This window comes from Neoarius graeffei, chromosome 25 (assembly GCF_027579695.1).
Source record: "Neoarius graeffei isolate fNeoGra1 chromosome 25, fNeoGra1.pri, whole genome shotgun sequence".
Taxonomy (NCBI): Eukaryota; Metazoa; Chordata; class Actinopteri; order Siluriformes; family Ariidae; genus Neoarius; species Neoarius graeffei.
The window spans coordinates 44828483-44841637 of record NC_083593.1 but is presented as its reverse complement, the minus strand read 5'-3'; the positions used below and the strand labels follow the sequence as shown (position 1 = coordinate 44841637).

General features: G+C 42.5%; 1 protein-coding gene across 4 annotated transcripts in view; it reads left to right on the top strand.

Moving 5' to 3' along the window:
* The window catches only part of galt (galactose-1-phosphate uridylyltransferase), a 324066-nt gene that overhangs the window by 14378 nt on the left and 296533 nt on the right, over positions 1-13155 (top strand). For all 4 annotated transcript variants that reach the window (XM_060908973.1, XM_060908974.1, XM_060908975.1 and 1 more), the window contains exons 4-5: positions 3542-3590; positions 8485-8614. In XM_060908973.1, coding sequence (XP_060764956.1) covers positions 3542-3590; positions 8485-8614 — 179 coding nt within the window. The remainder of the gene's footprint in view (positions 1-3541; positions 3591-8484; positions 8615-13155) is intronic.

Below are 13155 nucleotides of genomic sequence, written 5' to 3'. Positions count from 1 at the left end.
GCATTATGGGAATGTGAAAGTAGAGAACGGGATCTTTTCAAACTGCTGCTCATGCTGCATCACAGGACAGTATAACACCCTTGGAGGAAAGCGCTACTGTATATCTGCCCTCTTCTGCATACATGAGCTCACAGTCGCACACACGCAGCATGTCTTCAAGTGGTTTATTCCACTTATACCACGGCAATATCCTAACACTAGCAATTTGTGTTTATAAAACAATGACCCATTATATTTTTAAATTGATTTATAGTTACAGTTAATGTTGTGGAATGTCCATGAAACAAGTTAGTTCATGTTATCACTTATATTGTAGCAGCTATAAAAAAGGTTTCCCATCAACAGCTTCTCTCAACAGGTCGCCGTGTTTCCAAAAATAGTCGGCATCCGCTATAAGTCCCTGTACTAGTTGTTATTGTATCCCTCATCAAAAAATTCCCGTGCAGGGATTGGCCAAGGATGGATCATGTGACAAAGTAGTTCCACCATTGATTAAGCAATGTATCTTGCGACATCAAAAATAAAAAAAATCAATTGGATATGCTGTGAATCAGTCATGGTGTATCCTGGATATACCATGAACTGACGTCACAATTTCAAGCGTTATGGCCGACTCGAGTCGCAGCTGTGGCCCTGTGAGCATTTGTGTGTGTGTAGATCAACAGTACACATCATGATCATGCCTAGCGAGGCAGAATTAGACCTCTAATATTTTTTCAGGTTTATTTCTAATTCTTTGTAGTTAACACTTTGTTTGGGGCGGCACGGTGGTGTAGTGGTTAGCGCTGTCGCCTCACAGCAAGAAGGTCCGGGTTCGAGTCCCGTGGCCAGCGAGGGCCTTTCTGTGCGGAGTTTGCATGTTCTCCCCGTGTCCGCGTGGGTTTCCTCCGGGTGCTCCGGTTTCCCCCACAGTCCAAAGACATGCAGGTTAGGTTAACTGGTGACTCTAAATTGACCGTAGGTGTGAATGTGAGTGTGAATGGTTGTCTGTGTCTATGTGTCAGCCCTGTGATGACCTGGCGACTTGTCCAGGGTGTACCCCGCCTTTCGCCCGTAGTCAGCTGGGATAGGCTCCAGCTTGCCTGCAACTCTGTAGGACAGGATAAAGCAGATAATGAGACACTTTGTTTGGAATTTTTGATGAGGGATATTTAAGTTATTCCACAAAATCGATTCGTACATGAGCTGATAGCCGGCTGTCAGCCATGTACGACGAGATTGAGTAGAATAACTGTTTTATTCTATTCACGTTCACTAGAGTTTGAGAAACCGAGCATGTTTATTTTTATGTTTTGCAAATTCGATAAATAAAAACTTTACACAAAACGTCCGACAAAATCCTTTCCGCTTAGGATGTAAACAAACCGGCGAAATGACAGGAACAATTTGTGAAAAATGCGATAATAATAATTTTTGAAAAATAAAAAAAGACATGCTTTTACCATCAACTACTTTCATTCCATATTTTGTTGCCTTTTTTTTTGTATTTTTGGGGTTTTGTTTTCAAGTAGAGTTTTTATTTCGTCCTCGGTTGGTTCAGCAACATGCGCCGCCATTTTGTTTTTCTCTACTCACGATATATGAGCTGATAGCCTAGTAGTAGAGTAGCCAATCAGAGTGCGCGATTGCTCATATCCAGTGAATGTGGATAGAGTAAAAATCTAATATACCATGCTATGAGGGGCACCGGTAATTATGGATTCTCTTCGGTGACTGGCATAGTGTCACGTCAGAGAATCCATAATTACTATCGCAACAATAGCAATTTTAACATGTAGCACGTTACCACAGTGTCAGATGAAGTCCATATGACGGCTTTAAAGGGCAGGAGCAAGATCAATGTAATTCTCCTATTTTATATTAAACTTTGGTCAAATATCTTTAACATTCTGCATTCTCTGCAATTTTTTCCCTTGCGCAATACCAGAAAAATTCAGTTGAAATCAAGACGTTTGAGGCGAATTGGTCCGCCTCTGAAAAAACTTGCCGTTTGGATTTCCCAGGAAACGTTGATTTTCGTGACGTCATCTGCGGGACGCCTCCCTCTGAATCCTACGTCAGCGCCGGTTTGTTTACGAGAAAACGACCTGGTGGTTTTCTGCAAATTTCTTCAACGTTATCGTGTAATTATTAAAATGGCTAACAGATGTATCGTAGGAGGGTGTAGCAACACCAATCTTGATGGGATTAGTACTCATCGTTTCCCAAAAGACCGGACAATGAGAGAGAAATGGGAGCGCTTGGTGTACACAGGCTGTGCACTGAAACCACGCAAAGCTCTCGCAGCCTGCTGGCGCTTCCACAGATAACGTCACGAATCTGGCTCCAGACTCCCTTGGGATTTTTCCAGATGCGTTTTGTTATTTTATTTTTTTCTGCTGTAGACAAATGGCCTTGTGCAAAATTACCCTTCTGGATGAGTGTGTAAAGGGACATACTTTCATATAAAAAAAAAAAAAAAAATGAAATTGGTCCAGAATATGCACTTTAATATATTATGGCAGTCAGTGTAGCTTGTACTGTGTGTTAAACAGTAGAATCATTCTATCGTTTTATCAGCATCTTTTAAATGGCCACTTTGACTGGCTTAGATGGCCTTTCGATTTCATAAAATCTGGTGAAATTTAGTTCTCTCTGAAATTTGGTCATTGTGATATATGTTTATGTCTGTAATACCTAAAAAAAAAAAATCAGGCCATTCTGTGGCTGGGAAGTTATTTAATTTGAAGGGATTCCCGAGCAAATAACGTGCATGAAATCGTTCACTTCGTGCAGTCAAGCAGACAGGGGAAGTCCGTGTGCGCATGCGCAGGTTTACCACCTTCTTCTTTTCCTTCTTCTTTTGGGTTTTACGGCAGCTGGCATCCACAGTGTTGCATTACTACCATCTACAGGTTTACCTTTGAGCGTGCACTGACAGTTCCATCATTCTGTCGCTAAACGAACAGCTGATCACACCGAGGTGCTCGCTTAGCGCCGATATTTATTAGTTTGGTCCTGCGTTTCCTTTCCTTCGTGTATAACATAACGTCTTTTCTTCTCGCTTTCCGTTACTGTAGTCGGTCTTTCATGTTTCATTCACACACTCACATCCTCCATTTTCCTCTCCTGTTTCAAATTTGTATCCCACAATGCCTTGCGTGAACGGGGAAAGCCCACCACGTGATGCATGACCTAGTATCTTGAATTGGGTCATGATGAAGCAGGAAAAAATAGCGGAGAATTTAGGGTCATGTGGCTTTAAATTCATTAATTATTCTATTAAAAAAAACTAATAAAATTGGAAGTCTGTGATTCGAATTCAGTAGCTTTCGGTCCACTAAAGGAAAGTAATTAGGTGTCGGGGAAAATTCTTTTTATGACCTACACTTGAAAAATCTGAAAGGCAGTCTAGCTTTAACGGTTTTGCTCTGGCATGTTCGTATCATGTATACCTCTTTCAATTTCTGTATGAAAACAGAATTTTGAAGTGAATCTCATCTGTGTGTGTGTGTGTGTGTGTGTGTGTGTGTGTGTGTGTGTGTGTGTGTGTGTTATACAGGTTCAGATAATCATCCTTTGTTCCAGACCAAACCTGCAAGAGGTGTTTGGTGAGAAAGCTTCATCCTCTTTTACCTCACAATGATGTACTTTGTATGTATCGTCGAATAACTATATTGGTAAACAACATCTACTCCTTTTGTTCCATTAGCATTCTTTGAGCGGTGCTCTAATTTTTCATCGTCGGTAAGACACGTGGATACAAAAGTCGACCCCGCCTTCTTAAAATTGCAGGTTTTTGTTATGTAAAACATGCAACCAACGTAAATCTTAAATCTTGATTTAATGAATTCGTACGTGGGCATTTATTTAGTGGTGCAACAGAAATGTTTGTCCTATAGGTTGGGTTGCACCCGACGTCACATCCGCCTCATTAGATATGCAAGATGTGAAGTGGTGGTCAGCTAAGCTCACTGTTCATGAAGCATTACTATCGCTGGGGCGCCTCGCTAGTCATTAAAGTGCCCGATGCTTGCATTATTTTGGGCTGCTGGAATCAAACAAACCGTGAAACTGATAAAAGTTTCTTCCGGGTTTCCTGTGAGGTGATGAAAGGTGAACGAGCAAAGAATTTTACGAAAAGACAAGAAGAAAGGTGTCTCTTGAACCTTTCACTGCGGTCAAAGGGAGTAGAATTGAAGAACGCTCGAATTTGCAGTGGTCACTTCGTGAAAGGTTTGTAAATTCTTCTGATTTATTTTGTTTGGATTCACAAATTACTTTTCTCGCCGTTTTCCATGATTTCGTGATGTTTCGAAGTTCACGAGACGCACAAGTCCTCACGTGTTTTTGTTTACTGTTTGATCTTGGTTGCCGCGTTGTAAACTAACGCGTATGTTTTGACTTTCTTTCTCAGGGTGTCCTTTACAACGTTGTCAAAAGACGCGCGCGCCCTCTTTCGAATGCTGATGTAATCAAGCCGGAAGTTTTGTTTGTTTTGATAGCAATCAGGAAAGTTTGTAAAAAGTCGGCAGTAATCGTCATTTAAACTCGTTTTTGTGCAATATTTCATTTGGAAAACAGTTTTCAAAATGGCGGCACTGACACCTGGCTGGCACTTCATGTTTTGAAGTCTCGCACAAGTCTCGTGAAGATCGCGCGGATAAGCGACGCCTGCCGTGGACCGAACGAACTAAATTCAACACGGCTAAAAATTGAATAGGCCGATAAGTATAATATTTAAAGGGGAACAGAGAGCAATATATAGAGTAAATATAACAATAAAACACACATTAACGAACCTTATTCAAGACTTACAAAAGTTTTTTGTTCTAAGGTTGGAAAGTTACAGTGTTTTGAAAGTAGCTCGAGCAAACTATTTCCGCAGTTTGAACAGCCCGCCATGATATTAATTTTGTCCAATCAGAATGCACGTTCATTTTCTCTGCGTAACACTCATGACGTATGTATGTGCCCAGTTGTGTTGGCTCATTGAGGTTGGGAATAGCACGTGTGAAATACCTGTTTCTGCCTCTTGCGACGATTTCGCAAGTCCACGGGTGGCGCCTATCTCATTGCAGCAAATAAATTCTGCTGGACTCGTGAGCAACTCCACGTTACATTTTCCGCACGAGCACCACGCCGTGTCACCTGCACGCAGACGCTCTGCCCCACGCTCGCCATGCCCATGGTCAGCATCAGTCTCATCCTCACCGTCATCCGAGCTTTCTTCTCTTATTTCATCACCGGAGTCGAGAGTACCTCTCCTAGGTTCAAACTGGTACCCTTCTAAGCCATAGCCTGCTTGCAGTGTGTCTTGCGGGATCTCTTCGTATGATTCGACAGAGCTGTCGCTTTCACTTGATGCGCCCGACGCCATGATTACACGCTTATCTCCTCTATTTCGGAGAGTTCCGCTAGTGCAGTGGGTAGCGCTGACGTCACGGTCTTTTAAAAATGGCGACTCTTGTGCGGTTTAGCGTATAAAGTATTATATTTACAATTACCAAGATATTTCGTTGTTTTCTAGTATATAAATTTGATAGAATACTTAAGAATACGTTACTTTGTCACATCAGCAACTGTATATATTATATTTGGTACCCCTTTAATTGCGATTAGTTGCCAATACGAGTCACGATATAAGGTTACTAAAACCGAAGACGTGACTGAATAACACGTTAATTAAGAAATACAGCAAATTTAAAAATGAATTCGGTTCTCCTTTAAGCCGTAATTTTATTTTATTTTTTTGCAGTGGATAAGTAAAAATACTTGGTTTGAATAAAAACCGCTTACATTCATCTCAGAAGCAAAGATTTCAACCACAAGCCTTTATCAAAATATGTATTTAATCTAGCGCGCTTCTTGCCAGGACAGTAATGTCAGTGTAATGTGATAGTTTGGAAAAAAGTCCTTTTTATTGAACATCATTGATACTAAATGCTGTAACAATCAAGGACCGAGTTTAGGTAAATAAGTAAATTTATGCCTGTAATGTAACAGTAGAGCAGTGTAGTGACAAGTAGCCTTAGATTTTGGATAACTGAGACCAACTGAACATCATAAACCTAATAAATTAGTTTATACGCTACTCACACACGCAGACCTACTGTACAGACCCATCTTTTGTGAACTCGATGCTGTTTCTTTGTATTGCCAGTAGGGGGTGTTGTGAGTCTGCTAAAGTTCCAGTGTTCGCTTGAATATCAAATGAATATCTCTTTTACTAACCCACAGCTAAAGTATTACTTCACCAGCTTTCTGTGTGAATAATATCGTCAGCTAAAGTTATACTCCATGTGTCTCTTTACGTCAGTTTGAACCGTTCAGTCTCCAAAGGCTCCTCCGAATCAGAGACGTGTGCGTCGGAAGCCAATTAGTGCTCCAGCCGAAGTGTGCTAGTGCAGCAGAGCCTCCTGTGACCTGCCCTGCATCTTCCACTCAAAGCTTATGTTGTTTTGCCAAATTTTGGTCCTGAATACAGAGTTTAGGGTGCAGAAACATGTTGTACAGTTTGTGCAAGGCAAGACAGTCTCTGTCCGTGCATGTCATGCAAAGTAGTGAGAACTGTGCTACGGTGTCACTCATTTATCAGTCGTTTAGAAGGAAACTTTTGCAGTGCAAGAATTTATCTTATATATTTTTTTAGTATTCACATGCATAAGTTGGTGGCACGGTGGTGTAGTGGTTAGCACTGTCGCCTCACAGCAAGAAGGTCCGGGTTCGAGCCCCGTGGCCGGCGAGGGCCTTTCTGTGCGGAGTTTGCATGTTCTCCCCGTGTCCGCGTGGGTTTCCTCCGGGTGCTCCGGTTTCCCCCACAGTCCAAAGACATGCAGGTTAGGTTAACTGGTGACTCTAAATTGACCGTAGGTGTGAATGTGAGTGTGAATGGTTGTCTGTGTCTATGTGTCAGCGCTGTGATGACCTGGCGACTTGTCCAGGGTGTACCCCGCCTTTCGCCCGTAGTCAGCTGGGATAGGCTCCAGCTTGCCTGCAACCCTGTAGAAGGATAAAGCGGCTAGAGATAATGAGATGAGATGAGATGAGACATGCATAAGTTAATTAAATGTCAATCAGTGGCACAGTGATTCATGCTTAGTGACAGTAACAAAACTTAAAGGAGAACTGAAGTCATTTTTAAACTTGCTGTATTTCTTAATTAATGTGTTGTTCAATTACGTTTTCGGTTTTAGTAACCTTATATCGTGACTCGTATTGGCAACGAATTGCAATTAAATATTATACTTATCGGCCTATTTGGTTTTTAGCCATGTTGAATTTAGTTCGTTCGGTCCACGGCAGGCGTCGCTTATCCGCGCGATCTTCATGAGACGTCGAAACGTGACGTGTCAGCCTGGTGTCAGTGCCGCCATTTTGAAAACTGTTTTCCAAACGAAATATTGCACAAAATCTAGTTTAAATGACGATTACTGCCTACTTTTTTCAAACTTTCCTGATTGCTATCAAAACAAACAAAACTTCCGGCTTGATTACATCAGCATTCGAAAGGGGGCGCGCGCGTCTTTTGACAACGTTGGCAGATGTCGGTCACTTTGATTTCCGCTGTACGTTTTACTTCCGTCCTACGATGTCTTGCACAGGTCTCAACGAATCTCGTTTACGGCCACTGCTTTGACGTATGGACTGATGTATTACAGAGCATATTTCAAACACTCATAACTTGCTGTAGCAGTGACAAAATAGCAATCAAAAATCTCATCTCATCTCATTATCTCTAGCCGCTTTATCCTTCTACAGGGTCGCAGGCAAGCTGGAGCCTATCCCAGCTGACTACGGGCGAAAGGCGGGGTACACCCTGGACAAGTCGCCAGGTCATCACAGGGCTGACACATAGACACAGACAACCATTCACACTCACACTCACACCTACGGTCAATTTAGAGTCACCAGTTAACCTAACCTGCATGTCTTTGGACTGTGGGGGTAACCGGAGCACCCGGAGGAAACCCACGCGGACACGAGGAGAACATGCAAACTCCACACAGAAAGGCCCTCGCCGGCCCCGGGGCTCGAACCCAGGACCTTCTTGCTGTGAGGCGACAGCGCTAACCACTACACCACCGTGCCGCCCCGCGATCAAAAATACATTCCTATATTTAATAAAATGACGTATAGAATTTTGATGATGATAAATTTGCCTTTAGTTCCCCTTTAAGGCAAATCTCTCAGAGCTGAAAATGATGGCAAAATCCTCCTAAATGTCGTAACGCAGCTCAGCTGCTGCAGCGTGCCAGCTACAGAGACACACTAACTCCTCCTCCTTTTATCGGGTGCCATTTATTTTTGAATGATTAGGTTTAATTGTCTTAATTTATGGACTTGCTTTGGATTGCTTCCTTTCAAGTTGTTACTAGTATGAAACGACTAAATTTCCAGGCAAAGAGGTTTCTGTTATGAATAGATGTTTGTTATGGATAAAAATTAGATCAAATTTGAAGACACGATCATTCTGCTTTTTTTTTTTTCTCTTTTCACCTTCAGTAAGGTCATGTGCTTCCATCCGTGGTCTGACATCACGCTCCCTTTGATGCAGCCTGGAGAGATCCGCAAGGTGATTGACAAGTGGGCGGAGCTGATTCAGGAGCTAGGCCACACCTATCTGTGGGTGCAGGTAAGAAACTAGTCTGAAACTGATGGCGAGGAATAAAGCATATTGGAGTGTGTGGTTATAGGAAAATAATCAAGGACAGGATAGTGTGAGGGCAGCACGGTGGTGTAGTGGTTAGCGCTGTCGCCTCACAATAAGAAGGTCCGGGTTCGAGCCCTGTGGCCGGCGAGGGCCTTTCTGTGCGGAGTTTGCATGTTCTCCCCGTGTCCGTGTGGGTTTCCTCCGGGTGCTCCGGTTTCCCCCACAGTCCAAAGACATGCAGGTTAGGTTAACTGGTGGCTCTAAATTGACCGTAGGTGTGAATGTGAGTGTGAATGGTTGTCGGTGTCTATGTGTCAGCCCTGTGATGACCTGGCGACTTGTCCAGGGTGTACCCCGCCTTTCGCCCGTAGTCAGCTGGGATAGGCTCCAGCTTGCCTGCGACCCTGTAGAACAGGATAAAGCGGCTAGAGATAATGAGATGAGATGATGAGGATAGTGTGATGCTGTCCAACATGAAGCGAAGTTACCGTTACCACCTAAAAGTTGATTACTTCCCAATAGCAGCATGTCCCAGAGTGTTTTATTTGTTTTATACGACAATTTGGAGTCACGGATAATTTTTATTCAAACAAAGTATTGAAAAACATAAATAATGGCTAATTTACGAATACTTTTTTATCTGTTTATAGTTACATTTAATGTCATGGAACATCCATGAAGATTACTAAACCTGAAACAATGCAGCTTGTCATGTTACAAAGAAACTATAAAGCTGTTCTTCCTGAAGACTTTCCCTGTATTGGAAAATCTTAAAATGACAGTGTTACCTCTGAATGTTTTAAAATCCTGACACTGGAAACTCCTTTCCAAAAATGCTAAATAAATGTTACAATATCAGCATATACGTGCATAATTACTTTCGCATTGATTTGTGGATTAGTTTTTTTTTTTTTTTCTATTTTTATTTCACCAGTCTAGTTTGGGGGATATTACACTGACTATATACTTTTCATTATTCTATCCACATTCACTGGATATGAGCAATTGCACGCTCCGATTAGCTACTCTACTACTAGGATATCAGCTCATATACCATGAGTAGAGAAAAACAAAATGGCGGAGCGAGCGCATCAAGTCAGATATAACACTTTGCTATCCAGTATTTAAAGGTCCCATGGCATGGTGGTTTGTTGATGCATTAAACGGGCTCGTGGAGGTTTCCGGATGTTATATCCGCAGCCTTTCTCGAAATGAACCCTCGGCACGTAAATATAGCCTCCTGGGAGAAAGCCCTATTTCAGCGCTTTTCCCAGTGCGTCGTTTTGCTAATGAGAAGCAGGAGGCGGGGAAGGGTAGAGGGTGGGGGTGGGCCATGGGGGGAGGGGGAGGGGCTTGACCAAGCTGCGCACACACATACTCGCTGCTATCAGCGCCTGTAGCCACGCTGCTAAGACAAAACCCCGTTCTCCCTCGGACTCCTTTCGTAAACTCAACGTGACACAGAGAACAGAGAGTGAGAGTGTTCGGAGTGGTAGTTTACGAACGTATAATACCCTAGGCTTGAACACGCACTCCATAACCAAAGAGGATAGAAGCAGCAACTACAGCAACATAGCGCTTATCCAACAGAAGACACGCATTGCGGAGCAATAGTCAAACATAAGCTCATAAGTTACAGTCAATTTCCAGACTAAACTCAGTTTAACAGAGCATGCTGCATGCTCTTTAGTTTTGTAGCGCAGATTACCTGGCTAACTGCAGGAAGCGGATAGCTGCACAGCTAATGTAGCCATTGCTAGGCTAACGCACCGATTTTAAAACACGGCAAAACGACCAGTTATACACTTACTTGTTCGGTGTTTGTGGCTGATGCGGCAGGGATGCTTGGTACGGACCCAGGCTTCAGTGACAGTTGATGTGCAAAACCTGCCCTGTACTGTCCCAAGTTGTGGAAACATTCCTCAGGAAAATGCTTCCGACAAACATACACCGTCTTAGGTAGACTCGACGGCGTATTATTGGAGTAAATAAAATTAAGCCACTGCGTCTTCAGGGGCTCTCCCGTCGGCAGTAAAAACAGACTCCTTTCTGTGTTGTCACATCCATGTACAGCGCAACTTCCATGTTTCGCTCGCTTAGGTGATGCCATGTTGTGTCCTCTATGGTCTCCTCACTACAACTGGGCGGGCAATCCATACAGTGGGTGGGAATCCAGAGGGGGGGCGTGGGGATCATCTCCCTTGCTGACGTAGGCAAGGGAACAGTTTATCAACGCGCCGTTTTGACGCGCCATTCTCAAATGTTGGGCATAGTTTGGTTTACACATTATGAAATTTCTAGCCACTGGGGTGACTTAAGAAGGTCAGAGGAACTCATTTTAACGTTAAAAAACCTCAGAAAGTGAAAATTTCATGCCATGGGACCTTTAAAAGAAACCGAAATGGCTAAATGAATATAGTTTTTTCTCCACCAATATCTCCTGCTCCATGCTGCAGTCCAGTCAGTGGTGCTAATGCACCTTTATGTTGGTTTGCCAACCACCAAAAAAAAAAAAACCCTCTAAAGAAGAAAATGGTGGAGCGTGTTGCTGAACTAACCGAGGACGAAATAAAACTCTACTCGAAAACATAACCCCAACAAATACAAAAAAAAGCAACAAAATATGGAATAAAAGTATTTGATGGTAAGAACGTAACTTTTTTTCAAGAATTATTATTATAGCATTTTTCACAAATTGCTCGTCATTTCGCCAGTTTGTTTACATTCTAAGCGGAAATGAGTTTGTCGGACGTTTTGTATAAAGTTTTTATTTATCGAGTTTGTAAAAAATAAAAACGCTCGGTTTCTCAAACTCCAGTGAACATGGATTGAATAAAACAGTTATTCCATTCAATCTCGTCGTACACGGCTTGTAGCCAACTCAGTGCTACGCGCCTCGTCGGCTATCAGCTCATGTACGACTCGATTTTGTGGAATAACTGTTAAATGTCTTCAATACATTTTATTTGCTGAAATTTATTGCTCATGTTAATAACGGATGTAAATAGCGTTAATGAACTTGTATAGATTCATTTCTGAAACAAAATGTATGTACTTTTTACTGATGGATGGGGTAGACGGGGAAAACACTCATGCTTAGCAACATATTTACTTCATTCATTCATTTGCATAAAGTTTTTTTTTTTTAAATATATATTTATTGAGGGGCGGCACGGTGGTGTAGTGGTTAGCGCTGTCGCCTCACAGCAAGAAGGTCCGGGTTCGAGCCCCGTGGCCGGCGAGGGCCTTTCTGTGCGGAGTTTGCATGTTCTCCCCGTGTCCGCGTGGGTTTCCTCCGGGTGCTCCGGTTTCCCCCACAGTCCAAAGACATGCAGGTTAGGTTAACTGGTGACTCTAAATTGACCGTAGGTGTGAATGTGAGTGTGAATGGTTGTCTGTGTCTATGTGTCAGCCCTGTGATGACCTGGTGACTTGTCCAGGGTGTACCCCGCCTTTCACCCGTAGTCAGCTGGGATAGGCTCCAGCTTGCCTGCAACCCTGTAGAACAGGATAAAGCAGCTAGAGATAATGAGATGAGACATAATTTAATCAAGTGGTTTACATCAACCCATGAATAATGAGTGAACTGAGGGTGGGGAAAAAAAACAGGTCCGATCAAAATCAATAAAAAAAGAACAGGAAAAAAAATTCTGTGACTAAAGCACAATAGACTAAAAGGAATAGATTGAATTTCAAGAGTTAATGAATATCACACTACTAATTTTACGAGAAAACTATATTCCTGAGACCTTTTTTTTTTAATTTACTTAATGATGTCTCTTCCCTTAATGACTTATCTAATTTGTTCCAGTCATTTGCAGCAAAATTTGTGGATGTCCACAGGCCCCAGTTTGTATTAACTGCTGTTTATGCCTCCGCCACCGTAAGGTGCAGGAGGCATTATGTTTTCGGGTTGTCCGTTCGTCCGTGCGTGCGTGCGTCTGTCCCGAAACCTTGTGAACGCGATATCTCAAAGGCTAATGAAAGGAATTTCACCAAACTTTCACCATTTGTGCATTAGAGGACAAAGATAAACTGATTAGATTTTGAGATCAAAAGGTCTAAGGTCAAGGTCACTGTGAGGTCAAATGTCTGTCCGGAAACCTTGTGAACACAATATCTCTAAGGCTGATACAAGTAATTTCACCAGGTCAAGATTACTGTGAGGTCAAATGTCCATCCCCAAATCACAACTTAATAAGGCGTGTAGTCTACCGGGCGGAGGCATCCCCATTGACGCCGTTGGCGTCGAGTTCTATCTACAACCCCGATTCCAAAAAAGCTGGAACAAAGTACAAATTGTAAATAAAAACGGAATGCAATAATTTACAAATCTCAAAAACTGATATTGTATTCACAATAGAACATAGACAACATATCAGATGTCGAAAGTGAGACATTTTGAAATTTCATGCCAAATATTGGCTCATTTGAAATTTCATGACAGCAACACATCTCAAAAAAGTTGGGACGGGGCAATAAGAGGCTGGAAAAGTTAAAGGTACAAAAAAGGAACAGCTGGA